We start from the raw sequence: 21,746 nt of genomic DNA, 5'->3' as shown, positions 1-21,746 counted from the left end.
CTTCTCTTTGACATCCTAGAGACTCTCTAGCTGTTGTAACCTCGTCCTTTTCAAAATGGCTTCTCCTGTTGTTATGAAGCACAGTTTTGGGCTCCCAGTTCAGCTGCCACCTGAAGTCACTGTCATTATGATACTAGAGTGCAAGTCCTGTGCGTGAGTCATCCGCATAAAAAGTTCAAGGGAGACCCATTAAGGAATGACCTACCTAAGATGAAGATGGTGAGGGTGAGGATGATTAATTTTTTATATTGCCCTTCATCCAAAGATCACAGGGAGGTTCACAACATAAAAATGCAAATTGAGAACACAAAATGCATAATAAAAACACCAAAAAACCAGACCAAAATATAGTCAGTCCGCTGTGAGTACTCCTTATTGAGCAACGAATTGTAACTGGTAAGGATTTGTCACCATGTTAGTTGATAACGGCCAATTAAAAAGTTCACTTTACCGAGTGAAAATTGTGGTTTTAGGTGAAAAAATAAAATATGACACAGAATAGTATAATATTCTGCAGCAGGGTGCCAGTGCATTTATCCTCCTCGCTCTGGTACTAGGGAGAAGACCCAAAACAGGGATATCACTTTGGTTTTCATTGACATTTTGCAGTCTTTTATTCCCTCCAGTCACTGTATATGAAGGGCTTGCCTATTTGGGCACAGATACCAAGGGAGCATTAATGTGCCCTTACTAGGAACCTGAGATTTATCAATAGAACCCTGGATTTCCCTGGTTGATGTAACACTGGGCCTACATTTTGGGACATTAGAGAAGAAGTTCAGGCGCTTTGGCCTATGTATTATGCTTAGCATCTTGCTTCAGCTGCTGCTGCTGTAGTAGCACAACCCTCTGTTTATACCAATATACTTAAAAAGGCACTTGAGGCCATGCTGCTAGTCTTTCATCCATAGAAAATGGCAGAGTCCCATTTTGTGGAATGGTTCCAATTATTTTTATTATCAGAATTACTACTGAATGTGAGTTATTAATATAGCCAAAGCTCCTGAATGCTTGTTGATTGCCCTGTAATTATTACTATTATAACGCATAGTGTTCTCAGTCCAGAATCGAGTTATGTTGGGTTGAACGCATTGTGAACTTACATAAACATCTTGCATCTTAAATGTATAACATGTTGATGCCGTAAACAAATAGACTATATTTCAGAGTGCGTTGAGTTGAGGGGAAATTTGTTTATCTTCCATTCATTATTTTAGGAGCTATGGCGAATGTGTATTAGGAAGAATTCCCCCCCCCCCAATTACAGGGGGGGGGTTTAATGTATGATATTTTAGTGTTTTTTTGGTTTCTATGGAAGCCGCCCAGAGTGGCTGGGGAAACCCAGCCAGATGGGCGGGGTACAAATAATAAATTATTATTATTACAGGACAGAATCAAAAACAATAATTACTCTTGAGGGGTACCCCTTATCATTGTCTTAAGTTAGAATTTCACATAGTATTAATTCCTCTCTTTCACTTTAAGTCTTCCCCAAAGTGTTAGAGCTGATCATGAGCTAAACTTTTTCTTCTACAGTGGTACCTCTGGTTACAAACTTAATTTGTTCCAGAGGTCCATTCTTAAGCTGAAACTGTTCTTATCCTGAGGCGTGCTTTTGGTAATGGGGCCTCCCACTGCACAGGCTCCTCCGGCACACAATTTCCATTCGCATCCTGGGCATAGCTGCCTACGTTTCCCCCTTTTTAAGGGAAATTCCCTTATTCCAAATAGGATTCCTCGCAAGAAAAGGGAAAAGTTGACAGCTATGATCCTCTGGGGCAAAGTTCGCAACCAGAAGAAGCTACTTCCGGGTTAGCGGAGTTCGTAACCAGAAGCGCTCGTAACCAGAGGTACCACTGTATGTGGAAAGACATGGTTAGAATGAAAAATACACATACATTTTGCCAGGAATATCCCTGAGCAGAAGAATAGCTTCCCTCCTACTTCTGCTTACTGATTTTTATTACGAAAGCTTTATGAGTTTGGCATTCCATTATCACATTCTGCACTGATGTTTTCGTACTAGATGAACCTTTCACAGGACATGACTATTACCTGTGGATTTGACCCCTTTCCAAAGCTTTCAACTTACTCTGAGCCTGGAATACACCAGACCACTATCCAAACTTTAATATAACCCTTCCACAGCCTTTCTTCGTCCTTTTGGCAGATAGCTACACACACTGTTACTAGCCCATGGTGCATACAAACTGCTGTAAGTCATTCCTGGCACATCCACAGCCTGAAAACAGGCATAAAAACAACTCCTTTCTTCCAGTGTACAAAAACTTTCTTGCCAGGGTGCCTGGAGGCATTTCTTGATTACCAGATGCAAATAGGCTACTTAGAAGTCTCTGCCCTGAAAGATACCAAAACTACTTTAATATGGGTGCAATGTATTTTTATGGTGATGATCCAGAAGTCCAGTAGAGTGCTGTGTAATAAGATACTGGTGCAATAAGATGCTGAAGCATAAATAGGTGGGGTTTTGTTGTGAATACTTTCCCTTTTCTTCTTTAAACTCCAGTTCGGAATACCTCTGGTTACAAACTTAATTCGTTCCGGAGGTCCGTTCTTAACCTGAAACTGTTCTTAACCTGAGGTACCACTTTAGCTAATGGGGCCTCCCGCTGCTGCTGCTGCACCACCTACGCACAATTTCTGTTCTCATCCTGAGGTAAAGTTCTTAACCCGAGGTACTACTTCCAGGTTAGCGGAGTCTGTAACCCTAAGTGTTTGTAACCCAAGGTGTTTATAACCCAAGGTACCACTGTAAATGTTATTTTCTGGCCCAAATTTCACATTTCCCCCGAAACTTTACATTAACCAGTGTGACCCACCAAGTCAAAGACAAGGGACACTGGTATGATCTGCAAGTTGAAAAGTTTACTGTGCAATTCCAGTGACTTGCTGATTTGAGTATGTCCAGTTTATCTAGGTGATCTCTGAAAGGGCCCTCTCCACTTTTAACCTTGACGAATTGATGGGTTTTCTGTGTTATGTTATGATCATTGTTTCTCTTCTCGGCAAAGACTGAGACAAATTAGGTATTTCGTGCACTTATTTTCTCCGCCTTATTTGTTACAAGTTGTCCATGCAACCCAGGAATTATAGTGGTTTGATCTGTCCTTCAATCAATGTTTCATTTTAATTTAACACAAATTGTGTTTTGCCGTCCAAAATGTGGACATGATTTGGGCAAAGGGAGGCACTACTTTCAAGTCCCATTGATTTCAGAAAAGAAATAAGGCACATGATACAAAATTTTGACTTGAGAGCAGCAGGACTTAAAATTGCTTAAAACTGGGTGGATAGTGCCTTTTATGCATAGTACTGATTCTGGCAGTGAATGTTCCTCTGTACATTTTTTTTTCCTGTAACCTTTCTTTTTGGTCTTAGTTGTCACCAAACTCCTTTTCATTGTGCTACTTTGGTCTCTTTATGTGCCTCCTACCTTTTAGTTAAGAAATTTCCTCTCAAAACAACTGTGTTGGATCCGCATTAAGTATATGTATGATTTTTCTAGTTCATGGGCCCAGGGGCCGGATCTGGCCCAATCACCTTCTAAATCCGGCCCGCGGACAGTCCCGGAATCAGCGTGTTTTTACATGAGTAGAATGTGTCCTTTTATTTAAAATGCATCTCTGGCTTATTTGTGGGGCATAGGAATTCTTTCACACACACCCCAATATAGTCCGCCGCCCCCCCCCAAGGTCTGAGGGACAGTGGACCGGTCACCTGTTGAAAAAGTTTGCTGACCCCTGTAGTTCAACCTCTTCACTGACACTCACTTTCTCTTTCCCTACAGGGTACATACCCAGTTACTTAGACAAGGACGAGCTATGTGTCGTTTGTGGTGACAAAGCCACGGGGTATCACTATCGCTGCATTACTTGTGAAGGTTGCAAGGTAAGTCTATAGCAAGAATTACTACATGGTCGTGGCCACATAAAGAGCTAAAATAAGACAATGTCATGATTTAAATTATAATTTGTAAAGGATAAGGCTATGGCTATCAGTCACGTTTCATTTTTAGTAACTAGGGGAATATGATAGCTTATCAATTACAATTTGATCCAAATGCTTGCACTAAATTGACTTTATGGATTAATCCAGATTTGACGACAGAGGGGCGGTCTTTTTTGTGGAATAAATGTGTTGGATGTTGGATATATACATTAGATTAGCTAATAGCCTCAGGTGGGTTTATTTTTTATTTTTGTCATTTCCTATTTTACATCTTGAATATCCATTTCCGATGAGTGGCTGGCACCTATTTATGGCCCATCTGCTTTGAGTGCTTTGGCATCTCCTAAATTGTTGGATCCTTGCAAAATGCTAAACCAAAGCTGTTGCTTAAGCATGTTTAGCGGATCTTTGTAACGTAAAAGTTCAGGAACACAGAGGGTTGCGGAATAGGGAATTACGACTGCACCAAAGAGCCCAAAGAATAGAAAATTGCTTAAGAATCTATATGGAATGTTTCCTTAGACTTGAAATTCAGACTCATACAGAAAAAAAATAGTGTTTTGAGTATATTGGACTCCACAGTGTTTGTACAAGAATGCACTGTCCAATACGCACATCTGTTGGAGGTATAATGCTAAGAATGCCTCATTATGTGGGCTTGTCCACTGATATATTCTTTTTGGGCTGAAGTTGTTATTCACATCAATTTTATATTGGCAAAGTCTTTGCTATTTGCATGTTTGGGTGCTTTTATATTATATTCCTCTAGTATGGGGATTAGTGGTTGCTATGAGATTTATACTTCAAGCCTGGAAAGATAAATACCCACCTTTGATTACACAGTGGTCTGCGGATCTCAGGCCATTCATTTGACTGCATTTAAACATATTTCGTATAGGCATCAATTTTCATGTGGATACCTATTTTGGACTTTGAGAGGGCTTGTATTACCATATATGTTTAATTTAAGATGCATGTAATGATGGCTACTATATCTGTAATATGAAGGGGGGGTGGTTTTTTGTTACTACTAGTAGTATTCATATGTTATTTATTTTCCTCCCTTCCTTCCCTTTAGTAATTTCCCCCTTCCTTTTCTTTGTTAAATTTGCAAATGAGAAATTTGATTAAGGAAACGATGGATATACATTACGTCCAGTATCTGTGGGAGACTGCTATTGATTTGGGTTTAACCATAGGTACCTGATTGGCTCCTGGGATAACAAAATGTTAATGTATCTTGTTCTTTGTCCGGCGATAAACACTCCAGCATATCTAAATAAAGATTTGGTTATAAGTAACCTGAATGATAAAAAGTGGGCAATCTAGGTGCTACTTTGCGTTCTTTTCCCCCCACATAGGGTTTTTTCCGAAGAACTATTCAGAAAAACCTTCATCCAACTTACTCCTGTAAATATGAAGGAAAATGTGTGATAGACAAAGTCACAAGAAACCAGTGCCAGGAATGTCGCTTCAAGAAATGCATCTATGTTGGCATGGCAACAGATTGTAAGCTTCTTCTTTATTTTACTGTGCTGTTTGTTTGTGTTAGGTGTGTTTATTTCAGTACAACGTAATCATCACTGTTTGATGGGTGCTTGGTCCCCGTCCCCCCCCCCCCCATTTTTTAAATTATATAATTATATGCTGGTTGAGAATATTGGTTGTTATGCCCAGCTAATTTTTCCATAAAGCTTTAATTTTCTGTCTACTGTTGAAAAGACTAGGCTTTCCCCTAGCACTGGTGAGTCTGTATGTTAGTAAGGATATGAACAATTTCTAACTCAGGAGTGTGTGTGTGTGTGTGTGTGTGTGTGTGTTATGGAGCTGTATCATGCAGGGGGCAGGCAATTATCATGCTTAAAGATTTGGAAGAATGGGAAGTTGGACGCTGTTGTTGCGTGAGTCATCCTGCAGTTGTTTGTTTTATTTTTAGCCAGAAAGAAAAGGAGTGCTACACTACTTCTAAAGAACTACAGCATATGGCTGCAAGATTAACCCTTAGTGAAGACTTGAAGTAGCATCAGTGGAGTAACTCAAAATGGAAACCCAAAGTGCTAGTGTTGATAGTTGTTTCTAAAGTTATCCTCAAAAGGCGGTGGGGGTATGAAATATACTCGGAGTCCTTTAATGATTTCATGCTCTTTATTGCAGCTTGTGAAACAGTGATTGAATTGCCCCCCCAAACCTCAGGCTTTTATATACATTATTTACACAGTGAGTCCTGTCAGATTGGCTGATTCTTCTTCCCTCCTGGAGACTGATTGGTCTTTTTCTGCAGGTCAATCAGTTGTTGCAGTCTATGATCCTACTTGCCTGTTATTCTAGGATCCAAGCTTAGTACATAACAGGGTAGAAAGAGCCTGTTTTATAAAACAGGAAAGTAAAGGAGTATAGAAAATTGCAATCCTAGGATTATGCCAAAATGGCAAAACTGACCAGAAAGCTCAGGAACCAAGAGGACCAAAACTTTCATCAAGAATTGGGGGGGGGGGGTATTTTACTTGAGAGACCACTGTAAACAGATTAAAACATTCACAGGATTGCAATAACACTTGTAATATAGAAAATACTATGGACAAAATGGAGAGACATAAAATTTGGATGATGAAATAATATGCAGTTGAAAAGGTTGAGAATAGGACCCATGGAGAGGAAGGTGGGAAGTCTTGGGATTCTGAGAAATCTCTGAATATGAATATGTATTTTGTATTGTTATAATTCTACACTTGTAAAATCATATAAAAATTATATCGGGGGGGAAAGGAATTTGCATTCTACCAGGCTCATCTGCATTGTCCACTCTGACTGGCAATGGCTGTCTGGGGTCCCATACAAAAGGCTTCCCCATCACTTCTAACTTGGCCCTTTTAATGCTTGAGATTGAACCTGTGACCTCTGCCACTCCCTCCTTATAGCTCTTTGTACCCAAGGGAGCTTCAGGCTTGTGCTTGTCAAAAAACATCCTACCCCCAAGCCGTTTATGATATGGCAAGTCTCCTTGGTTTCCAAAGCAGTGGGGCATGGAGACTGTTTTTTGATAAAAACCAAGCCCAAACTTCATTTTGGGTCCTTTCCACCCCATTCCCTTCTAATCCCACCCATGTGACTAGTGATAGCAATTAGTTATGGTTCACTGTTGCACATTTCCCTGAATTATTTATTGCCGTCGGTCTGTTGACCATTATCTTCCTGATAAACTAAATTGCCAGTTAGCACTAGCTGACTGGGGCAGAGCAACAGGAACTCACCCCATTGTGCGGATTCGAACCGCCAACCTTCTGATTGGCAAGCCCAAGAGGCTCAGTGGTTTAGACCACAGCGCCACCCACATCCCTGGAGATCCTGTCTTACCTAGCAGGTACAAGTAGATAAATAGGTACCACTGTGGCGGGAAGGTAAATGACGTTTCTGTGTGCTCTGGTTTCTGTCACCGCGTCCCATTGCTCCAGACATGGTTTAGTCATGCTGGCCACATGACTCGGAGAGCTGTCTGTGGACAAACACTGGCTCCCTCGGCCTGAAAGCGAGATGAGCGCTACACCCCATAGTCACCTTTGACTGGACTTAACCGTCCAGGAGTCCTTTACCTTTACCTTACTTGCTGTCATTCTGTGCAACAGCCAAACGAACATGACAGCCCAAGTATCTTCTCCATCTAAATATAGCCTCTGTAAAGTTGGACTACATTACATAAAACAGAAGTGACAGTTGAACTGCTGCTACCAATAGCATGTCAATTATGGATAAACTCTGCTCTCTCTTTGCTCTCTTGGATAATATAACGTGCAAAAATGAAACTACCTAGATAAGCCAGGCAGTCTCTGTAACCAGCCACTCCATTGTGAAGGCTCTAGGCGCAAGACTAGAACTACCATTGAGAGGATACTATGATGTTTTCCCTTGATGGGAGAATATTTAGTTGCTGGAACTACTGTAGTTTTGCCCGATCCCTTGCAATTGGCACTATGCTCCCTGCTCACACAGGAAACACGTAATTTTAGGGCACAGACTTCTGGGCGAACCAGGCTTCTTTGCCTCAACATGGACTTTTAAACATGCTTAACTTCTTGTGCTGAGAACAGGACAGAGAAAAGGGGTCATAGTTTTGTAGTGCTTTGTAAGAGGCATTTTGTTGTCGATTTCAGTTATTTGGAATTGGCTCGATTGCCGGAGGGTGTACACAGTTGTGTGGGTGAAAGTGACAAATAGATTTTGCACAGGTAGATCAAACCTCTTTTCGGCTCCCAAGATAGATAGCCTTAATCCCCCAAAAAACCAGATTATGCAGTTCCAAGAAGTGTTCGCAATCCGTTTTTCTCTAATATGTCCTTTCCTTGTTATAGTGGTGTTGGATGACAGCAAGCGATTAGCGAAAAGAAAACTGATAGAGGAGAATCGAGAGAAGAGACGTCGGGAAGAGTTACAGAAAACCATTGGGATGAAACCTGAGCCAACAGATGAAGAGTGGGAGCTTATCAAAATTGTTACGGAAGCCCATGTCGCCACCAATGCACAAGGAAGCCATTGGAAACAGAAAAGGAAATTTCTGGTAGGTGACACAATGGTGTGAGGAGCTCTCCAGAACCACTCCTCGCTTGACCTGATTTTTTAGCATCATTTACTTTTTGGTTGACGGACAAATTGGGTGGGAAGCTTTGATCTCTAAAGTTCTTCACTTTAGGCCCACCATGTTTCCTCAACCGGAAGTAAAGAACAAATGAGCACAATAACATATGAAGACAAAGTTGAGTTTCACATGTTTTCTGCAATACGCAAACAAAAATTCTCAATATAGTGATCCATGGAAACGGCTGGTGTCACTAGAACTATCCTAGCATGTGGCCTGTTGTTTACCATAGTGTCACTGCGAGTTTTGATATTCTACCAATTTAGATCAATGGAAGCCAGAAATAGAAGAGAACAGGGAAAATATCATTTGAACAGGTTTTACATGCCTGTTCCTTAACTAGAGACATTTTCACATTGCAAGGGTCCTTTCTGGATGAGAAATGCTTGCTTTTGTATAACGGCAAATCAGTACAAGAACCTGCAGAGCACGTTGCTTTAAAAATAATGAAACTAATATTTAACTGCAGGCGTCTTCAAGAGAGCTGTTCAGGGAAGTTTTTAGTGTTTGATGATGTTTTGTATTTTTACTATTTTTTCTTGGGAGCTGCCCAGAATGGCTGAGGCAGCCCAGTCAGATGGGCAGCGTTGTTGTTGTTGTTGTTATTGTTGTTATCATCATCATCCGCTAGAGTCCCAGGTTTGTCTGCTAGGGTCCCCCCCCACCGCCAACACACACATACCAGGAAGAGGATATAATCTAATAAGGCAAAGTTGAACCTACTGTATATACTCAAGTATAAGCCAACCCGAATATAAGCCGAGGCACCTAATTTTAGCACAAAAAACTGGGAAAACTTATTGACTCGAGTATAAGCCGGTTCACCACACCACAAACCTGGTGGTGGCAGCAGCGATGGAGGAAGAACAAGCTGCCCAAAAGGGCTGCTTTTGGGCCACTCATCCCTCCGCTGCCCCCGCCTCTGCCGCTTCCAAGAGCAGGCATAGGAGCCACGGTTGGGAGAGGTGCAACAGAGCGCCTCTCCCAACCGCGGCTCCTGTGCCTGCCCTTGCGAGAGGCAGGTGGCAGCAGCGGTGGAGTGACCAGCAGTGAGAAAGGGCTCCTTTCTTGCCGCTCGTCCCTCCGCTGCCGCCGCTGCCCAGCTCTGCCGCTCTGCCTCTCCCAACCGCAGCTCCTGTGCCTGCCCTTGCGAGAGGCGGGTGGCGGCGGTGGGACCAGCGGGCCGCTTGTCCTTTCGGGCCGCTTGTCCCTACATTGCCGCCGCCCGCCTCACTTGAGTATAAGCTGAGGGGGCTTTTTCAGCATAAAAAAATGTGCTGAAAAAGTCGGCTTATACTCGAGTATATACGGTAAGTATGGATGGTCTTTGTTACTGCTTTGGGAATTTGTTAAAATTGAAAAGTTGGTTATAAATACCTAACATGAAAAGTAATAACTATTTCCCTGTATTTATGTGATTCTAATGAGGTGCTGGTGTGCTGTGCGCATAGTTTTCCCTGACGTTTGAGGCGAGTGGGAAAGCAGAACTTACCAAACTTGCACTTTTATCGAAACAATGTGTGAACGAACACAGCAATTCTTTGTAATTCAATTTCCCCCAAAATTTTGTAGTTCTCCAGTCAAGCAAATGTGTTAAAAACTGCATTAGGGATGAAAAACTGCATTATGGGTAAAGTGTGCACATAAAGCATATACTAGTGAAAATAATATACAGAAATGCATTCCATTAGAGTTGTGGGGTTTGTTTGGGTTTTTTTTTTGCAAAGATGAGTGTATTTGACAAAATCGCATTTAAAAAAAGTGTGTTTAATGGGAGAAATTCTCAATAAAATACTGAGGATTTTTTTTATATAAAATGGAAAATAATGTAGAGAACTAAAATGAGAGAACCCAGAATTACCAGATTCACCCATCCCATCATCATGTGAAGTGAAAACCAGTTGCTGGGTGCTGACCCTGCTCTCAGCATCACATCATATCCCAGCCAACCCAAGCTCCACACCATGTCCACACAGGGCATGCCTGCAGAGGAGAAGCCTACCTGCCGTGCATAGGCTTTCTGGTGAGAGCGAACCCTGGCCGCACAGTTTTTTTGGAAGTCCTCTCCCACCTACAGACATGCTCCTAGTTCCTGGAGACTGTGGGGTTAGGAGGATGTAATGGCAGAAGCCAAAACACTTCACTGAGCAGTGAGCATGCCGAGTCCCTGTGGGAGCAGGAAATAAAAAACTAAGGTGGTGATATTAGAATGGAGTGGCAGGGAACCTAAACACACTGCAACATTTTGTTGCAGATCCTAGTAAAGGTAAAGGGACCCCTGACCTTTAGGCCCAGTCGTGACCGACTCTGGGGTTGCGGTGCTCATCTCGCTTTATTGGCCGAGGGAGCCGGCGTACATGTTGGTCATGTTGCCAACATGAGTAAGCTGCTTCTGGCAAACCAGAGCAACTCACAGAAACACCGTTTACCTTCCCGCCGGAGCGGTACCTATTTATCTACTTGCACTTTGACGTGCTTTCGAACTGCTAGGTTGGCAGGAGCAGGGACCGAGCAACGGGAACTCACCCCATCATGGGGATTCGAACCGCCGACCTTCTGATCAGCAAGTCCTAGGCTCTGTGGTTTAGCCCACAGCGCCTATTTGTCATTTTTACTTAGTTACAGCTTTAGAATAGCAGTACCGTTTTGTTTCCTAATACAGTCGTACCTCGGCTCCCAAACACCTTGCAAGTCGAACGTTTTGGCTCCCGAACGCCGGAAACTTGGACGTGAGTGTTCTGGTTTCTGAACGTTCTTTGGAAGACGAACATCTGACGTGGCTTCCGCAGCTTCGGATTGGCTGCAGGACCTTCCTGCAGCCAATTGGAAGCCGTGCCTTGGTTTCCGAACGTTTTGGAAGTCGAATAGACTTCCGGAACGGATTCCGTTCAACTTCCGAGGTACCACTGTAGTGGAAAATATTTGTGATCATGAAGAGTCGGACACGACTAAACGACTAAACAACAACAACATGTATTGGGCAAACCATGCAAACATAAACTCAGTGATAGGAAACAGAACACATATTTAACGTTAGCCTCTTTGACCTGAATTCCTGAACTTAGCTTCACCCCTCAAACCAAGTGATCAACTGTTGAGAGAATATAACCCATGTTGGTTCCTATCCTGTCTGTTTTTCTTACCTGTCAGGTTAGCGCAGCTATAGGAACAGCCTTCGGCTATTATGAACTTTGGTGAAGCCTCTCTGTCCCTCTAGCAAATGACAACAAATTTATAGGAAAGGTCAGAAATTCCCCTCCTCTGACAAATTTAATGCCGAAGGACTTCTCTTCCTTTTGGATTTCAGGGGAAGATGAGTTTTCCTAGGTGGGACTGAGAAACGACACTCGTTTTAGGGTTTCGGGGAGAACAGCTAAATGGCTTCCACAGGATAACATAAATAGACAAGAATAAGTAGCTACATTTGCAAAGCACTGAGCTGCCTACACAAATGAGTAGTGGCATGTCAGAAACTTACGCGTACAAGAGTTTGTCTTAGACAGTGGCTTCTTTTGAATACAAAAGTTCATTTTGCTAAGTAATAGCTATGGGGCTTTCTTACAAACAAAACAGAAGAAGTGATGGGTTTGAACTGCCAGCGCTCCACAAAAGTTTAAGAAGATTCCATGTCCGCTGCAAATAAATTGTCTCCTTACAATGTTTTTCTTTTCTGTTGTTAGCCAGAGGATATTGGACAAGCACCAATAGTAAATGCCCCAGAAGGCGGGAAAGTAGATTTAGAAGCCTTCAGCCAGTTTACAAAAATTATCACACCAGCAATCACAAGAGTGGTGGATTTTGCCAAAAAGTTGCCTATGTTCTGTGAGGTACGGATTTCTTTCCAGTTTAACCTCTCTCTTTTTTCTTTCCTTCTCCTTTATTTATTTATTTATTTTGCATGTAAATGTGAACTTTGTTTACCACCCCTAAAAACAGCTTGAGATGGAATTTTATTTTATTTTGAGATAGAGTTACAACACAGACAACAAAGTATACACACAACACTACAAGAAGAACTAGGAATTAATAAACTTACATATAGCTATCTCATTATATCATGCCTGTGAGATATCCAGCTCACTAACTATATCATATCTAAGTTATATACTGTGTATCATAGTCAGAAACAAAAATATGGGTACCTGTCACTTGATTCAGATTTGATCAAAAGATTTGATGGGCTTCCACCTAGGAAATAAAGAGAAATCATGGATTTTATATATATATTGTATCCCTTGCTTGCTGCACATTCTGAGTAAGATTGTATGTAACCATCATCTCCCAAATTTAATTAATTAAATTAATTAATTAATTAAGCCCCTGCCTTTAGTGTCCAAGGAGCCCAGGGCGGGAATTTTATTAATGCACTGCTTTTTATATAGTTTCTTGGGAGACTTCCTGTTATGTGCTATACACAACTTTGCCCCTGGATACGATTACTTAAGAAGGCCCTTATGCAGAAATACAGAGTCTATAGATTCAAAGTGATCACATAGCATAGCTGGGGGAGCTACCTGTGGCCTAATGTGGCAAAATTCCTGGATGTCACCTGGAATGTATTCCTGAACTCTTACACTGTTTAAGGCACTAACACTGCTCCCATCAAAGGTGAAATCATAAACCAATCTGACCAGTGTACTAACTATAGTAGGGCATATCCGTTGAAGTACTGCAGGGTCATGTACAACATACTGAGAACTTTGTATTGTGTGTCCTTTATAGTCTCCTTAGTAGTGCTGATTAATAAAAAGAAAAAGATCTCCAGGTTATCTCCAGGAAAATCCCCATTGTCTTCCATAGACTCTCCTAAGTCACTTTTACATGCATATAAATATGATGGATTGTCTTCCAATAATGGCATTTGAGGAAATTACAAATAGATGAAAACAGATATTTAACCAGAGGGATAACTTCACAACATGGATTAATCCAAAGTGCTACGATTGGAAGTGCAGCAAGGAGGAAGAAGAGTGCATTTAACCTTTTCCTCAAAAACACAGTTGTTCCACTGAAAAATCCTCACCCTCATCTCTCAACTGTTGGGACTGGAGAATGGGAGACTTGCCCAGGGAATGGGCTAGTCCATTTTTCAGCTTCCAGTTTAAAGCAGAACAAAATTATCGGGTGAAGCTAAATCACCCGTGTGTGAAAACACCCTCTGTCTCTCTCACTCTCTCTTGTGTGTCCCTTTATCTGTTCCAGAACATTTTTTCAGTTGTTCCTTTCATACACAGATCTCAGATCATCCTTAGCTGTAGTGAAAGAGAGGGAGGATAACACTTCGTGCAAATGGCTTCCCTGTTCCAAGTGAGTCTGGCCATTCTGGGCCACTTTCATGTAGTTTCCCCGAACAAAAGATTTGGTTGGCATAGCTTTCCTGCTGCCCTTAAGCCATTCGCTCTGCCCCAATTCACCCTCTCTTGTCCAAACTTCAGAATACTCAACAGCTGATAGCAAAACTCTGCAACACCATGCAAGTGCCAAATGAGTCTCAAAGGGAATGTGCTTGTTTCAAAATTATTAAACTAATCATGTTTATTTTGGATAATTAGAATATATTTTAGCCCTCATTTTCTCTCTCTGCTTTTCTTGCCCCCCACCCTTCTTTTTGGTTATGAAACATCACTTCCCATTTGCCCCGACCTGTGTAAACTATTGAAGCTGATGTAGGGAAACCTGACTGAGTTCTTCTCCTTTGGCGATCACTCGTAGCCAAGTAAGATAGTCTTCTATAAACACGGTTTTACCAATGAGTCCGTAAGTGACTGTGGAGGCCAATTCTGGATCCACACATCCTTCCACAGTGGGGACATTGGTTTCCAGGCGGGAGTTGATCACGGTGTGGATATGCCAAGCATGCCTTCCTCTCAGCAGTAGCATCAGTCACTCTCCCTATGAGTCAGATACTCTACACTTAAAGCTGGCAGCTGAGGCGGGGAAAAGATGACATTACAATCAAGTGTCAATTTTCCTTTGCAGGCAGACTACATTTTTCAAAAACCATTCGGCCCCTGGAACATTGCTTTCACTTCTGCTAAGCCATGATCCTTTCGCCCACTCAGAAGGTTTTTTTTTTTTTTGTCGAGATTAAATGTAATCACTGTGTCAGTACTATAAATAACGACTCCCAACCCCACAGACAGACAGACACACACACACACACACACACACACACACACCCCTCTCAACTTGACTTAAAAATAAAATAACTTAATAACTGAAGCCAAAATGGAACAGATTTTTGTTTCCATAACTACTTTATGTTATGGACTACGGGTGATTTAATAGTGCTACAGAACTAATAACAAGATGGCCTCCTACCCTGAAGGGTTCGAATTTACGTTGGCCAATGGGCTGAAGGTTTTGTGGGGGACAAAGATGGTTATAGCGGTTGTATAACACAAGTATGTACCATTGCTGGGTCATTCACATTATTATTATTAATTACTATTATTATTATTAGCTTTTTACATAAAAGTGTCTCAAAGCAACCTACATAATAATAAAAAAGTAGCAAGCAACATTAAAACCAATTATAAAAGCAGCAGTAAAACAAGATTTAAAGTGCAAATCCAGAAATAAATATAAAAGATACATATCCTACCCACCTCACATCAAAGGATGAGCCCAATAAAGAGGCAGAAAACATAACTAATTACCCTCTCAATTAATGACCGAAGGCCTTCCTAAATGCAAATGTTTTTGCCTGGCACCTAAAACCAGACAAAGATGGCACCAGTTGTGCTTCCCGGAGGAGAACGTTCCATAAGTGGGGAACCACCACTGAGAAGGCAATTTCTCATGTCCCTCAGGTGAGGCACACAGAGAAGGACCTCCGATGATGATCACAGGTTCCAGGCTGGTTTATGTGGGGAGAGGCAGTTGTTGAGGTCCTGAGCCACCTAAGACTTTATGGGTCAAAACCAACTAAAACCAGCTAAAACGGTAGCTAGTGCAGTTGTGCCAGATTTGGTATAATATGAATTCTGCTGATTTCTGAATGAGCTGCCGTTTTCAAAAGCAGCCCCAAGTATGACACATTGCAATAATATTACTGTAATAGATAGTGATTTATTAATTATACAATCATCATAATCAAAATAGTAATAATAAATTAAACTGCTTTGAATGTATACCTATCCCATCTTGACTCTCCAGTAATCCCCAAGTCTCAGTGAAGGGTGAAAAATGACAATGACTTCTTTGAAGGCGGCATGTGGATGACATTATTAAGAATACTCTCTCGGCAGGTTTTAGTGATCACTTCAAAGGAAGTGATAAAGGGAAGGAATGAAAGGAAACTGCATACAGGGGTGGTGCCAATATTTATTTTACTTTTTAGCGTTTAGCCTTTCACTTAAGTGCAGGAAAACTGATTCTCACTTGCCATTCTCTGCAGCTGCCATGTGAAGACCAGATCATCCTTCTGAAAGGTTGTTGCATGGAGATTATGTCCCTCAGAGCAGCAGTTCGCTATGACCCCGAGAGCGAGACTTTGACCCTGAATGGGGAGATGGCGGTGACCAGGGGCCAGCTGAAAAATGGGGGTCTTGGAGTTGTATCAGATGCCATTTTTGACCTGGGCATGTCATTGTCATCATTCAACCTAGATGACACGGAGGTCGCTCTCCTACAGGCGGTACTGCTGATGTCTTCAGGTGAGTATGAAAATAGTTTAGTAATTTACACTCTGGCCACTACACCACACTGGCTTCCTAGAATACCGTACTTTTTGCTCTATAAGACTCACATTTTCCCTCCTAAAAGGTAAGAGAAAATGTGTGTGCGTCTTATGGAGCAAATGCAGGCTGCGCAGCTATCCCAGAAGTCAGAACAGCAAGAGGGATCGCTGCTTTCACTGCACAGTGATCCCTCTTGCTGTTCTGGCTTCTGGGATTCAGAATATTTTTTTTCTTATTTTCCTCCTCCAAAAACTAGGTGCGTTTTATGGTCTGGTGCGTCTTATAGAGTGAAAAATACGGTACTTCTCTAGGAAAATAAATATGGGGAGAGCAAAATTAAGCCTAGTGTGCACATAAACAGTGGTACCTTGGTTTTCGAACGTCTCAGAAGTCGAACATTTCGAGTTTCGGACGCCATAAACCCAGAAGTAAATACTTCCATTTTCTAACATGTCTTGGAAGTCAAACATGCCACACAGCTTCTGCTGAGTGCAAGCTCTGGAGGCCTAGCCGTCGGCTGTTTTTGAACATTTCAGAATTCAAACAGTCTTCCAGAACGGATTACGTTCGAAAACCAAAGTACCACTGTATTGTTTTACCAAAACATATAAGGTAAAATTCTCAATTGGCAACTGCTCCCATGTTCTAGCCCTATGTTTTGCCCAAGAGACAACCCACTACCTTGCTCTGGTTCTCTGAAGCCTCAGGGAAGCTGTGTCAGGCTCGACTTGCATTGGGAAATACTGTGGGAACCTGCCACTGAGCAGTATCAATTCCTTAAAATTTGACTGAGCTCTGCAGAAGGTACTTGTTTAAGTAGTCCTGGGTGGATGTAAGGAAATAACTTGTGCCTTTCGTCTAAATTATGCAGATCGTCCGGGTCTTGTCAGCGTCGAGAGAATAGAAAAGTGCCAAGAGGGCTTCCTCCTGGCATTTGAACACTACATTAATTACAGAAAGCATCACATTGCACACTTTTGGCCAAAACTGCTGATGAAAGTGACGGACCTACGAATGATTGGCGCCTGTCATGCTAGCCGCTTCCTGCACATGAAGGTGGAATGCCCAACAGAACTCTTTCCCCCTTTGTTCCTGGAAGTTTTTGAGGATTAAAAAGACTGGAGAGGTTCTCAAAAATCCTATAGCACTACTGGGTGTCTGTCATTTCATTCCATTGCCTAGTATTTTCTCTCTCTCTTTTTTTTTTTTGTCCATTTCCATTTTGTTCCACCTTGTTTTTTGTTTGGAGGATTATTTTTGATAGGCACGATTGATGATCTCCCTTCAATGCGGGTACTTGTGACAATTGCATTTGTGTGTGTGTGTGTGTGTGTGTGTGTGTGTCCTTTTGATGTGAATCCTTTGAAAGTTTGACATTGGAAATACAAAAGAATCCGTTTCATTCACCAGCATTCAGGTGCTCATAAGCTCACACTCATCACTGCTTGGAGAGAGGTGGGGAAATAAGCTGAACTAGTAGGGAAACAAATAGATACTCAGATCTTTATATTTTTTAATTCTGCCATATTTTGTACAGTATTATCTCACTTTCAGGACACGAGGTATTTGCTACAATCTAGAAAGTGTTAGGCTCACCTAAGTACCAGCTGAAATCGATAGGACTTAACCATGCCTAACTTTCACCTGATTGCAACCATGGTTTTTAGTAGTTCTTAAGAGAGTGCATCTTAATTTAGCCAAAGACTTCCATAATTGCCATCATTGCTTTGAGATCAGAATGGGTATATTACAAGTAAATAAATAAAACCTTTTGCATTTTAAAATCCTTTAAAAAAAAAACACCTAATAGGTCAGTGCTCCAAAAAGTGCGGAAAGTCCTTCGTTTGTTCCTATTTTCCATATTTTATTGGGATGTGTGGATGAAAGTCACACCTACTAGAATAAGAACTGACATTTGGAACTACATTGCCCCAAGTCTTCTAAAACAAATTTGACTTCATGTTGCTAAATAGGGGAAATTGCTACATAGTCGTACCTTGGTTTTCGAACAGCTTAGTTTTGGCTCCTGAACACCGCAAACCCGGAAGTGAGTGTTCCGGTTTGCAAACGTTCTTTGGAACCTGAACGTCCGACAGGGCTTCTGCAGCTTCCGATTGAGTGCAGGAAGCTCCTGCAGCCAATTTATACCCCAGATGGGCAGGGTATAAATAATAAATTATTATTATTATATTATAATCGGAAGCCGTGCCTTGGTTTTCAAACATTTTCAGAAGTCGAATGGACTTCCGGAACGGATTCTGTTCGACAACCAAGGTACGACTGTATTAATCATCCAGGCTTTTGGGGAGGAGCGGGAGAAACGCGATAATTTTGGGCTCGATCCATTCATTTCTTATGAGTGCAGGAACTCTGATAGGCACACCAAAAATATCCCCCTGTAAATTGAGGATGGGGAACTTGTGGTGGTCCTCCAGAAGACCCTTGGCCATGGTGGCCGGAGCTGCTAGGAGTTGGCACCCAGCAGCAAATGGAGGGCACAGCAAGGGCTACCTCACTAATTTCTATAGATGCAGAAAGCCCATAGGCACACACAAAATTTGAATAAGGCATTTCTGAGTGTGTGCGGGCACTTTCTGCATGTCTGATGACTTCTGTTACTCTGGATTGGGAGAATTTAAAGGAAGAGTCAGAATTTCTCTGAAAACTCAAGCATATAAATCAGGGGCAGCCCACATGGTGGCATCCAGCTGTTGTGGATCACAACTCTCATCAGCCCCAGCAAACATGGCCACTGGTCAGGAATGATGGGAGCTGGAGTCCGTGACATCTAGAAGGGGCCATGTTGGCTACTCCCGGAAACATAGGCAAGAGAAATTGACATAGCCCTAAAGTACAAATGCATTTGTTGTATTTGTAATTAAGACTCTACAACTTCATTCCAGCAATTTAATGACCATTCCCACAACCACAGTAGGGACTTCCTATCCATTCCTAGTGGCCTTCTTGACATTGTGGGCAGAATCTTGAGGTGAAAATGGGTCGTCTGAATGCTTTTCCGAGACCCAGATTCAAAAATCATTTGCAGGGGTGGGCTAAATTCACGGGCCACATCCACACCGTGTATTTAATCCACGTGGCTTCCTCTGAAGAATCCTGGGAACTGTAGTTTGTTAAGTGTGCTAGGAATTGCAGCTCTGTGAGAGGTAAATTACACTTCCAGGATACTTTGGGGAAAGCCGTGTGCTTTTAATGTGTGGTATAGATGTGACCACAGAGTATTTGAAATGACTGTCTCTCCTTTTATAGAAATCTGTATAAAACTGACCATAAAGGGAAAACAGCTTTAAAAGTTACGCCAACCAAGCCCTTTATACTTCATCCTTTTCCCTAGTTAAGATAATGGGTTGCATTTTCCTTTTTTCCTCCCCCTTCCCTGAAAACAATTCTTTCCCTCTGATATATTAGTAACAAACTGTGCAGGACAAGCTATCCTGCTGCTGTGTTCTGCTAATCAAGAATCAGTGCACGTGGAGCTGTCCTGATGGTGATATTTAAACAGGCTAGATATGCAGTTCATGGAACACCTAACTTATTTGCTGTGAACTGCTCTCATTTTTTATATGATGCACCAGGTAGGCTCTTCCCTCCCCCCCCCCTTTTCTTTTCATTTCCCAGTTCAGCTTATTCTCAAAGTACGCTTTTTGAATCCTTCCATCCTACCCTGTGCATTCACATATCAGTAACCAACAAAGGCGATAGACCCTTTCACTGCCTGTCTACAATCACTCTCATAGTGACTGTAACCCAGGGCAAGGACCCCAGGAAACGTGAATCTAGTCCGTGCCGCAGCCAGCAGGGGCTTAGTGCCTGCACTTCTGAAACAACAAGTTCCCATGCCACATAGCAAACTGCTTTGGCAATCAACATTAGTTCCAGAAGCGGCATGTGTTACGTCTTCTGTTGCAAGAAGAAGACGACAATTCCACAAACCCTTGGGAGCCGTGTCGGCCCAGAACAATCGCTAGAAGTCTAGACCCAGAGAACCATTGTATACTCTGGAAAAATTCTGTACTCAGGAAGACTTTCACTGTGGACAAAACGAGAACGGTAGAGTTCTTATCAGCCATGCTTCATTCCATTAGCAAAGGAAGTCTTTTGAGTGCTCATGCACCAAACTGTGTCATCACATGGTGGACATTAATCAAGTCCATGGCCCCGCAATCCAATACAGAGTTAGGTGTGCTTAAACTCACTGATTTCAATGACTTAGGTTAGGTTGTGATCCATGTTAGCAAATGGCTAAACATGCCGTATATATTTTTCACAGTCTATATGAATTTGGGGGTGGGGGTGGAGAATGAGAGGCTCCTAAACAGTCACAGAAGAAACAAAGGCATCACGTTTACTCCCTTTGTTTTTTAACTGCTGCAAAACAGAAGTCATTACAAAAGTTATTACTGCAAGAGTAATAACCCACATCCATAGTGAAAAGTGTTAACATAGATCAATTCATGAATGAGGCATCCAAGAGGTTGCATAATATTCTCTCGGGTGCCAGATACGTCTACAGAACCTAATATCACCTGTCTCCAGAGAGACGGTTGTTGCCATAAAAGAGACAATTGCGAGCTTTTGTGATGCCTTTTGTTTCATAAGCTTCTGATAGCATAAGAATATGCAAAGTTTCAAAGTAAGCTTCACCTGGTCTCTTTCACCAGCTTAAGTCGTTTGAAAATGCTTATCCAAAAATTCAATTGGATCAACTCAGGGAATTTTTTTCTCCAAAAGATGAACAAATTCAAAATAGATCAACCATCTGCCCAGATAAATGTGTCTTGTCAAATACCTGCTTTACAAATATTACAGGCAAATACATCGCAAGTTGGAACTGGCCCTCGTCAGCTTACTTAATAAGGAGATTAGTGGAGTTTGAAAGTACTGCAGTTCAATCTACACAAACATCCATCTTGCTTGCAAGGCCTATGGAAATAGATGTGGGTGAGCAGTACTTAAGGTGTCCTCCAGACCATGGGCTGCTGATACCTTCCTCATGGTTATTGCCTCTCATGGTCTGTAAACCTTTCCTGGCATATTTTATACAAAACATAACCTCAGGCTGCAATCCTGTGCCCAGTTACCTGGAGTAAGCCCCACTGAATGCAATAGGACTTACTTTTGAGTAGACATGTATAGCATTGCACTGTTAGTAAAGCAGAAAACCACCATGATTAGTACATCAGGCATGGCCAAACTTGGCCCTCCAGATGTTTTGGGATCCCTAGGTAACAGGACCGGTGGTCAGGGATGATGGGAACTGTAGTCCTAAAACATCTGGAGGGCCAAGTTTGGCCATGCACAGTATAGATGGAGGACTTGTACCTTCCCTAACCCTACAGAATCAAGCATTTATGCTGAATTTCCATCATGATGCCCCAACTCCTCCTTGGCCTTGCCGAATTCTTTTAGCAGATGCTAAACTGGGCAGTTGATGATATCAGAAATGC

The 21,746-nt window shown here is 42.0% G+C and overlaps 2 protein-coding genes across 8 annotated transcripts in view; one reads left to right on the top strand and one right to left on the bottom strand.

The window, feature by feature from the left end:
* THRB (thyroid hormone receptor beta) overlaps positions 1-17,428 on the top strand; it is a 178,150-nt gene extending 160,722 nt beyond the window's left edge. For 3 of the 4 annotated variants that reach the window (XM_083468469.1, XM_083468468.1, XM_083468470.1), the window contains exons 5-10: positions 3,809-3,909; positions 5,331-5,478; positions 8,316-8,521; positions 12,280-12,426; positions 15,999-16,257; positions 17,153-17,428. In XM_083468469.1, coding sequence (XP_083324595.1) covers positions 3,809-3,909; positions 5,331-5,478; positions 8,316-8,521; positions 12,280-12,426; positions 15,999-16,257; positions 17,153-17,394 — 1,103 coding nt within the window. In that variant the 3' untranslated portion in view covers positions 17,395-17,428. The remainder of the gene's footprint in view (positions 1-3,808; positions 3,910-5,330; positions 5,479-8,315; positions 8,522-12,279; positions 12,427-15,998; positions 16,258-17,152) is intronic. The other variant, XM_083468471.1, reaches the window with a different exon arrangement.
* The window catches only part of LOC310689985 (uncharacterized protein), an 85,801-nt gene that overhangs the window by 41,401 nt on the left and 22,654 nt on the right, over positions 1-21,746 (bottom strand). The window contains exons 3-5 of one of the 4 annotated variants that reach the window (XM_083468637.1): positions 12,742-12,787; positions 11,268-11,505; positions 10,360-10,691 (exon numbers count right to left, since the gene is read on the bottom strand). In XM_083468637.1, coding sequence (XP_083324763.1) covers positions 10,671-10,691; positions 11,268-11,505; positions 12,742-12,787 — 305 coding nt within the window. In that variant the 3' untranslated portion in view covers positions 10,360-10,670. Of the gene's footprint in view, positions 1-9,833; positions 10,200-10,359; positions 10,692-11,267; positions 11,506-11,834; positions 11,933-12,741; positions 12,788-21,746 lie in introns of those variants that run through there. The other 3 variants (XR_014517751.1, XR_014517752.1, XR_014517750.1) reach the window with 3 other exon arrangements.

Source organism: Podarcis liolepis, assembly GCF_965112155.1.
Source record: "Podarcis liolepis genome assembly, chromosome: 12".
Taxonomy (NCBI): domain Eukaryota; kingdom Metazoa; phylum Chordata; class Lepidosauria; order Squamata; family Lacertidae; genus Podarcis; species Podarcis liolepis.
This window is presented reverse-complemented; position numbering and strand designations above follow the sequence as displayed.